Source organism: Arachis hypogaea, chromosome 16 (assembly GCF_003086295.3).
Source record: "Arachis hypogaea cultivar Tifrunner chromosome 16, arahy.Tifrunner.gnm2.J5K5, whole genome shotgun sequence".
In the NCBI taxonomy this organism is placed as follows: domain Eukaryota; kingdom Viridiplantae; phylum Streptophyta; class Magnoliopsida; order Fabales; family Fabaceae; genus Arachis; species Arachis hypogaea.
In genome coordinates, this window is record NC_092051.1 from 106484784 (window position 1) to 106495211 (window position 10428).

Sequence of the window (10428 nt, forward strand, 5' to 3'; positions counted from 1 at the left end):
AGCATAAACTTGATATAAATCGAGTAAAATTGGGGGCTAATTTCTTTTTATATTAGACTGTTTTTGATAATTTTTGTTAATAGTATGATGTTTTAATGTAATACGTTCATATACAAAATATTTAGAATAAGAAGAAATCGTGATTAACAATTTTAAATAAGATAAAATATTAAAAGAATAACCATAAATCGTAAGTCACGATTCTTTTTTTTGGTATTACATAGGTCACGATTTTAAATAGGATAAATCTAAAAAAGATAACCAAAAATGTTGAGTTATAATTTTAGTTTTTAAATTCCAAAAATTTTGTAATTTATAAAATCATGAATTATAATATATAAATCAATAATATCCACGATTTGTGTTATCTAACAGTTGTAAAATATACCAATTTAGTCTTATATTAATGTATTATATTACACAATTTCATTCATAATATGAAAAATATATAGCGAAAATTGAGTCGACTCTGACATATAATTAAGGTATATAGCTTTAAAAATTACGCATAACAAATTAATAAAATTATTTAAAAATTAAATTAAATAAATATGTAATAATTATTTTTATAAAACATATGTATTAAATAAGTTTCAAGAACGTATAAAACTTCTTCCAATACAATGACTTATTTGAGTTATTTTCTATTTCATAGTGACTCTTGTAATAGTACTTTAATTAATTAAGTTAATTAATTCTGAGAATCTATCCTTATTGTACCATCGCATTTTCAAAAAATGGTGAAGAATATTCAGAGTTCGACTGGAGATATTAGCTCCTCCTATATCGAAGAGGGCGCATGAGGTCGAAGGACGCTACGAAGTTGGGAAAGATTCGCTGCTTACGCATAAACTAATCACAATTAAAATTTAGAGTAAACTATTTAAATGGTATTTGAAAAATTCTAACCCTGATTACAAATATTTTGAAACAATAAAATGATAAAAATATTCTAAAAAAAAAATCTTTGACAACAAAAGCATTAAATAATCTTATTTTTATTAATAAAAAAATAAAAAATATTATCTACACAAAAAAATAATATTAATTATATTATTTTTAATATATATTTTATAAAAAACTGATTTAATAGCTAATTTTATATACACATAACATAATTATTATAAATATCGTATTATCATTCACATTTGGTATATATTAGAGCAATTTTAATGGATCAATTTTAGGTATTACTTTTGACTTTATAATAATTGAAATGATTTAAAATTAAAATTTGTATTGGATATCTTTAAAATGATATTGGTATTAGTAAGAAGATATTGTATTATTTTAAAAAAAAAATTAATAAAATACTAACTTGTATAATTTATTAAATTCTCATTAAATAAATATTATAATATTATTGTAATGTTATTGAAATGAGACTAATTATTAGAATGACAAATTTTATATTAAGTTTTAAATTAAATTTTATGATATATAATTTTATAAATATTTATGTAACATTTTATAGGATCCAAAATAAAATGAAATTAAATCTATCTATTAAAGATGCTCTTAATATTTGCTAATAATGGTTGGATTTTTTTTATCGAATATTTTTTATGTTTAGGATATTTTCGTCATTTTTGTTGATGTAAATTTAGGCATATTAATGATGTACCATTTTTAATATTATTTAAGACAACACAAGATTCTAATATAATAAAAAAATAAAAAAGCTAGTTGTGACAGCTCAACGGCAAATTAAGATACTATAGTATTATAGTTGCAATTAACCTATCATATTACTAGTTAGATTCGCCACTTGCAAGAGATTCGCATCATAGTCATCAATTCATTATCACTGTTCGTTTTATTAATGTTTTATTATGTCAATTTATTTCCTTCGCTGAAGACGTTTATGCGGTAATAAGCGACAACATAAGCCATGACAATAATTTTTTTTTTTTTTTTTTTGGGGGTATTGATGCATAATATTAATTAATTATTTCATATATAAGAACAAATTTTGGTTGAGAATGCGCGTGGTCTCTACTCTTCTCTAGCCTCCATAATTGTAACAAATATGGTGGTAGAGAAGAGTGATGAGGTGCTGGAACAACAAAAGCGTAAGCAACATAATGAAAGGAAGCATAATCAACACGGAGGAATGAAAACAGCACCCTTCATTCTTGGTAATCATATATATATATATATATATGTTTCAAGTGTTTCTAAATACAATTTCATACCCTTTTCTTTTGTTATTTTTCTAACTGTCGTCGTCCCTTGTATTTTGAATCGTTGTTTCAATTGATTTTCATTAAATAAGTTATGAAAAATATATATTGGCGTTTACAAACAACATTGACATGGCGCACGCAGTGCATAAATGATGTGAATTGTCTTATTACTTCAGTAATTTTTCGTCATTTATTTAACAAAAAAGATTTAATTGAAATAATTTAAACATAAAAGTTGAAATTGCGAAATATAAAAAGATAAGAGATCAGACAAAAATTAATAAGGGACCAGAAAATTATAAGAAACAAAAGTAAGGACCAAAAAGTAAAAGATTGAGCACAATTTGTTACTGCTTTATAATAAGAAAGAACCACTATTCTATTTCATTTGTTGCTCAAAACAAATTGCAACTAGTAAAGTCTTATCTCAAGCAGACAAAATTATATAAGTGTAAACTGAAAATGAAACCGTGAAATGTGAAAATTTTACATAATATGATAGTTATAAAATGATTGTATTATGTAATAACATTTTGCGTTATTGAACACGTATAGCAAATGAAGTGTGTGACAAATTTGCATCAATTGGTTTCAATGCAAACCTGATGAGTTATCTGACACAAGAGCTGCATATGGCAACGGTTGCAGCCTCCAACACTCTGATTAACTTTGACGGAGCAGCTAACCTCGCTCCTCTTCTTGGAGCTGTCATTGCTGAGACTTTTGCCGGCACTTTTTGGACCATCATTCTTGGTTCTATTCTCTGTGAACTGGTATACCATCATCTCCCTTCTCTTTTCTTTCTTTCTAATCGATTTAATTTATTTACTACTCTCTCTGTAATAATGTTTCCTTTTATTTTTTTTTTCTATCTTTTACTATGCCACAAAATTTGGTTTATTAAAAAAGCACATTAAAGCGGAGGAGCTACATTTAAGTCTATACAATATAATGGTGAATCTTTTATAAAACTAAGACTACACATTATAAAGGATAATTTATCTTCTATTTCTTGAAAAATTTATATACATTGATTTAATGATATACTAAATTTTTAATGAATTTTTTTTTTTAAAGAGTGACTTAACCTAAAAATGGTCAATACAAGAAGTATACTATTTGCTTCCCTTTTGCTATCTCAACTCTCAATCATAATTGTAAAAGAATTTGCAAACCTAGACAACTTATGAGTAAGTTAGTAATATTTATTTATTTATTTTTTATCGAAGATAGGGAGACTCGAACCCGCAACTTCTTAGGTGAATATGGGGAGATTACGCTATTTGAGTTATAGCTCGTTGACAAGTTAGTAATATTCATATTTTGATTTATGTAAAAATTATATTCTTTTTTTCTAAATTAAATTATACTTTTTGGTTAGGTTACATTATTAATTACTTTATTAGTATATCTCTCGTAATTAATGTGGCTAACATAAAATTATAGATCTAACCAAAAGTTATAATTTAATGTAAAGGAAAGAGTGTAATTTTTATGTCCAAACCAAAATATGGCTAATGCTAACCTATTCATGAACTTGTGTAGATTAGCAAATTCTAGCGTAAAAATTACTAAATTTAGTGTTAAGCATTTAGGTTTTATGCACATCAATATAAATATAATAAATTAAGGGTGTCATGCAATAATATAACAATAAAGATATATATATATATATATATATATATTAATTTCGATTACATGAACGTTTAAAGCTTATTTGGTTTGAAAAAACGTATTTTTGTGAAAAAGTAATATAAATAATAAAAATTAAAATAAAATTTTATTATTTTCACTAATTATATTTTATTTTCATAAAATCTTAAAAATAGAAATATCCTTAAAACTAACAGAGTTCATTTTTATTTTTAATTTTTGTATAAATTATTTTATTTTATTTACTGTTTTTGGTCTGGATATTTATTTACTTTTTCTCTAGTCCGGCATGGTTGTTTGTTCTAGTTTAATGGATTTCGGTCAGGAATGTATTGGATGATTGATAAACTAGCCCAACATGCCGCCAACTGCTATTTATAAACATGGGCTATTCACGAGGTTTCTTCAACTCTAGTCTTCCACCATCAACGAAAAGATCTAAAGTTTACCAGAAAAAAAAAAATTAATAGGAATGTGTTTTTTTTTTCTTAAACAGAGAATAAACACTGAAATATGATTTTGACAACAGAAAAATTCAAATTGCATACCAAAAAAAAAAAAATTCAAATTTGATCTTCATAGAATTTTAAATCTAATGCTTTGGTCTCCAATAAATTCTTATTCTCTATAAGTTTTTGAGAATTATTTCTTTCGAACAAATTTGTCCTTTTATGAGTTTTTTTCTTTTTTTGGTATACTTTTATTAGCTTTTTTGGTTGAATAGAATTTGCCCTGTATCTGAACTCTATAAACTTGACTGAATTGGAGTGAGTTGAATATCCCCAAATGCTGATAGTGTTGCCAATCCTAAATGTATATATAATGACCCCAAAGGCCGAAACAATAAACTTTCTAAAGATATAAATCACAAACAAATGAAAATGTGATGTAAATAAAATTCCATGGACCGATAGTTCAAAAAGTAGCAATTTATTGGAGTGGCTTTTCGGCTGTCATGTTAAAAAAATAAAATAAAATAAAATAAAATAAAATCTTTGAACATTGAATAACTTCAAAACCGAAAAAATCGCGAGGTATAGTGGTAATAGTTTATGTCGTCTTTTAATTATATTATTAAACATTCGATCCCTATTATTGGGAAGAATAAGCACATTTCATAGTGTTATTAGCTGTTTTCTATTTCAGAGAATAATGGTTAAAATTGAACTGGTCATCGAACCGATCAAGTTAATAATTTACTAATTTATTAGTTTAATCGATAAATTATTGGTTAAACCATCGATCTTATATAAATAAATAAAATAATTTTTTTTCAGCAGCTCTGATCGGTTCTTACTTGTTCTTGTCTTTGAACGTTTCTGGACATTATGACAAAATTTTCTAGTACTTACTCTACTTTTGGCACATAATATCCTCCTTGTTACAGGGTTTGATCATTATTACAATTTCAGCATCAATGCAGTCCCCAGGATGCCAAACCAAGTTGAATTGCGATGAAGCAACATCCTCACAACTACGGCCACTCTATCTGTCTCTCCTGCTCATAGCTTTTGGGTCAGGCTGCATTAGGCCTTGTGTTGTGCCATTTCTAGGAGACCAATTTGACATGACAAAAAAAGGTGTGGCATCTAGAAAATGGAATCTCTTCAATTTGTACACATTTAGCATGGGTTTGGCTCCACTCACTGCTTTGACCGTTGTGGTTTATGTTCAAGAAAACATGGGTTGGAGTTGGGGGCTTGGGATCCCAACCATTGCAAGGTTGATTGCTATTTTTGCTTTTGTTATGGGCTCATCATTCTACAGAAAAGTTAAACCACAAGGGTGTAGTTTGATTAGGTTGGTGCAAGTTCTTGTTGCTGCTATAAGGAAGAGGAAAGAGGCTCTTCCAGATGATCCTAAACTTTTGTATCAAAATAAAGAGCTTGATGCACCTATTTCTTTGCAAGGAAGGCTTTTGCACACATACCAATTCAGGTAAATGATTCAAGTACCATATATTTTTCACCAAAATAACTATCTTTTTAAATATATTTAAATTTAAATATAACAGGAAAGATTACAATTTTTTTTGTGATTACTTTCATGAAGACATTTATATTAATGATGATGTTAGAAACCGTTGGATAGATTAGTCAAATATATTTAATCAAACTTATTAAATTATCTAATAATTTATAATATCATATTTATATGAAGATGTCTTCATTCAAATAACCACCTTATTTTTTAAAGGAAGAAGTGATAATCACTTTTATAATTCTCTTTTTAAGTTACGGTTTAACTAGGTATCCTTTAAAAATCGTACAACATTCAGCCTTTTATTACAATAATTAAAAAAAATTAAAACAAACACAACTAAAAATTATGAATAGATTTATTGTCTTTTTAAAATTAAATATACATTCAAAATACAATCTAAAAAAACTGAAATTTAAAATTTAAATTTTAAATTTTTGTTTCAGATTTAATATATTTAATTATTAATATATTATAATTTAAATACATATATAAAAATCAAATTATTCAAAATTCAAAATTTTGATTTTAAAAATATAAAATAAACCTTAAACTATCAAATTATTAATTAAACTCGTACAAAACACTCAAAGAAGCAGAGAAGTCACGTTTGCGCCATGTCGAAAATTCAGAGGCGCACATGGAAAACTCAGAGGTGCACATGGAGAAGTCATCCTCCACTGTCGTTCATCCTCTTCCGCGCTCATCCTCAATGCTGCATTCCTCCTTTTCGGAGCTCATTTACAACGCTGTCTTTTTAATGTTTAAATTTAAATTTTAGATTTATGATTTTGGATGTGTTTTAAAAATATTTTCTGTATAACATCATAATTTTAGATGTGTTACAATTATTTTTTAATGTTTAAATTTAGATTTTAGATTTATAATTTTGGATGTGTTTCAAAAATATTTTCTGTATAACTTTGTAATTTTAGATGTGTTACAATTATTTTTTAATGTTTAAATTTAGATTTTAGATTTTATATTTTATATTTTCTGTATAACTTCATAATTTTAGATGTGTTACAATTATTTTTTAATGTTTAAATTTAAAATTCTAGATTTATGATTTTGGATGTGTTTTAAAAATATTTTTTGTATAACTTAATATTTTAGATGTGTTACAATTGAAAAAGAAACTACAATTGAAAATATTTTAGTTTATGTATATAATTATATTCGACCATTCATAATTGTATTATTAACATTTATATTGTATTATTAAAGTTGACTGATTTTAGATGTGTTTTAAAAATATTTTGTATAAAATATCATACTATCATATGTATTATAATCGAAAAATAACAACACAATTTTAAATTAATTGTTGATTATATACTTTATTTGCAACAACTTTATTAATAAAATTAAATAAGATCAACCTTGTTTCAATTAAATCAGCAGAGTGTTTTTATGTTTAAATTAAAATATAATTAAAAATGTTGAACATGATATTTCTTAACAAATTACATAAACACATGTGTGAAAAATAATGATACCTTTCACCAATACAAAATGAGAGAGTGCTTCAGCTGGAAGGTGGTGATGGTCTTCACCAATGAAGACGAGATGGAGAATTCAGCTGGCAGCGTCCTTTTTGGTTTGGGATTCACTAATGCGTGTGAATATCCCGTAGAATAAGGAATTTAAAAAACTGTATCTGTTACATGAAGTTACGAAAGTAAAGCAAAGTCACCGTAACCACCAATGAAGTGGGTGAATTTCAAATTTTAAATTTAAATTAAAATCTAATTATAGATATGTATCTACAAAATAGGAATATGTTACACTAAAAAAATAATTAAATATTATTTAAATCTGATTAAAGGCTGATTAAAGGCTGATTAATATTGTACAACTAGCATTTTCCTTTAAGTTATTCTGTTCATATTTTTATAATATTTAAAACATATAAACCAAAAATAAAACCTAAAAGTAAATCAAATAGCACAAATATTTCTAAGACCACTGAATTGGTATATACACACTAAGATAATAATAGAGAAATTTGTTTGGCTTTGTACTTTTTGAAAATAGAAACCGTTTCTTTATCCATATCTCTTGTCTTTGACAATTATTTTCTGATTTTACTTTTAGAAAATACATAACGAAACAAAATTTTCTATTTTACATTTTTTATGTATTTTTGTTTAAAAGATAATATTTAAAATGTAATCTACTATTTTTAAAATAGAATTTAGTAATTAAAACAAGACATGAATACAAAAATAAAAGAACAGAAAACGAATGCTTTTTTATTTTTTTTTTTTATCAAAAATTGATCATTTCAATTTTTTTAAATTTTTTTTTGTACTATCTATAAAATGTATGGTGTGAGATAACACTTTATTCCTCATGTGACGAAAAAATTTAAGAGGATGTAATATCTCTTTTATCTCTATTTTTTGAGAAGATAGAAGTATAAAAAAATGTTTTAAAATCAAGTGCCTTAAGTATGTGTGTGTGTCTCTAGTTCTAATTTCTAAATATATTTGTCTTTGTAACTGAATTAGATCCTTGATATTAAAAGATAATCTTGCTCAATACACTTCATGACAGATGGTTAGACAAGGCAGCTACAGTGACAAAAGAAGAGTCCAATATCAAAGACAAAAAAGAAGCACCAAAACTATGGAGCCTAGCCACTGTACACAGAGTAGAAGAGCTAAAATCTATCCTCAGATTGGTTCCGATTTGTTTATCAACCATATTGCACGTAGCATCTGTGTCGTCCAACCAAAACTTCCTAATTCAACAAGCGCGGTCCATGGATCGCCGCATAACTTCTTCGTTCCAAATCCCACCGGCCACCATGTTTGTTTTCAGTGTGATGACAATGATGATTGGTGTCATTTTATATGAACACCATTTTGTTCCCTTTGCAAGTAGACTAACCAAGAATCCTTCTGGCCTCACATGCCTACAAAGAATGGGAATAGGGTATGGAATCAGCATAGTAGCCACAATAGTTTCATCACTCATTGAAATCAAAAGAAAAAATGTTGCTACAAAGTACAATATGTTGGACAGCCCTAAAGCCATTGTTCCAATTAGTGTGTTTTGGTTGTTACCCCAAATTTGTTTGCATGGTTTGGTTAAAGTGTTTATGTCTGGTGGGCATTTGGAGTTTCTCTATGACCAATCACCTGAGAGCATGAGAAGCACCACCATAGCTCTGTTTTCCATATTCATATCTATTGGAAACTATTGTAGCACTATGATGGTATCTTTTGTTCATAGGTTTAGTGGAAATGATGAGAGTAATTGGTTGCCTAATAGGAACTTGAATAAGGGTAGATTAGAGTATTATTACTTGCTTGTTAGTGTGGTGCAAGTTATTAATCTCATTTATTATGTCATTGTTGCTTGCTTTTACACTTACAAACCTGTGGAAGAGATTAGTAGTGTCATGATGAATGGGAAAGAGGATTTACAACAGGGAAAAGAAAAAATCTTTGTACTTGAAAGTGGTTGTACTATGGAGGATCAAAAGATGATTCTTACCGTTGAAAGGTGAATGAATAAGTCAATGATCATTGACACAGGAAAAAAGAACTTATGAACAATTTTGCATTTTATTAGTTTCTTGTGTTACTTCATGGATGGCAAGTTCCATTGCCTTTTCATGTGTTGTAATAATTTGACCCCTATTCTATTTATATGGTTATAGTTTTCTTTATTTAGAGGGTATTTTGACACTTTTGAGTTTTGACCTAATAAAAATACCGACTATATCCAGAGTATCACCTGAAAAGATTAATCGCCATTTTTCAAATTATTATGAATTTATGATATTGTGATTGGAAGATTATATATGAAGGGCAAGTGGGACAAATCATACTATATATTGTACATTATATAAAAAAATCAACCACCAATCAATTAGTCATATAAAAATACAAAATAATGTTATACTTTTATTTATAATCAAAATTTTTTAATATAATCAAATTAAACTCACATTTATAATCAAATTTTATAAATAACATAATCAAATTCGGTTTATAATTATAATAAAAAATCATAATTTTTTTCATCAATATAAATTATATTTATAATTAAAATAAAAGATACAAAAATATAGTAACGATTGACTTCTGCTCCTCATGAAACATTTGATTACTTTGTTACAAAAAGATTAATCATTTTGTTGTGAAAAGTTTGATTACTTCGATCATTGATTACTCTAATAAAAATTATCTGAAAAATATTAAATATGTAAATATATATAAATACATATTAGTTAAAATTATCTTATAACAAATAATTTTAAAAGTTATGGCCCAAAATCTAGTTAAACCCAATGAAAAGTACTTAGAATTATCTTATGACAAATATTAGTTCATATTATGGATTAAAAGAACAAAGTCATGGTCCGAAATCTAGTTAGACCCAATGGAAGGTACCTAAATCAAAGATCATTTCAAAAAGCTATGCTAGATCACCTATCTAATCTATTTGGAACACGGGTACCACGACTCGTGCCCGACCTGAAGCCACACCACAGGAAGCTCAACCCATCTCACACCTCTTTCCCAAAGCTCAAATCACCAATAATTTGTTTCACGCACGTCTCAGAACATTAGCGTCATTACTGGAAACCTTAAGT

General features: G+C 26.7%; 1 protein-coding gene across 3 annotated transcripts; it reads left to right on the top strand.

Moving 5' to 3' along the window:
- The first annotated feature begins 1954 nt into the window (after positions 1-1954).
- Positions 1955-9502, top strand: LOC112754611 (protein NRT1/ PTR FAMILY 3.1). 3 transcript variants are annotated; one of them, XM_025802306.2, is made up of 4 exons: positions 1955-2138; positions 2742-2959; positions 5227-5777; positions 8379-9502. In XM_025802306.2, exons 1-4 carry the CDS (start codon positions 2030-2032, stop codon positions 9334-9336), a joined length of 1836 nt encoding a protein of 611 aa, XP_025658091.1. In that variant the 5' UTR covers positions 1955-2029; the 3' UTR covers positions 9337-9502. The 3 variants fall into 3 exon arrangements, with proteins under 3 accessions (XP_025658091.1, XP_072077032.1, XP_025658092.1); XM_072220931.1 differs by lacking the exon at positions 1955-2138 and adding an exon at positions 3416-3491 and having other exon boundaries at positions 2821-2959; XM_025802307.3 differs by lacking the exon at positions 1955-2138 and having other exon boundaries at positions 2836-2959; positions 5252-5777.
- The last annotated feature ends 926 nt before the right edge of the window (positions 9503-10428 follow it).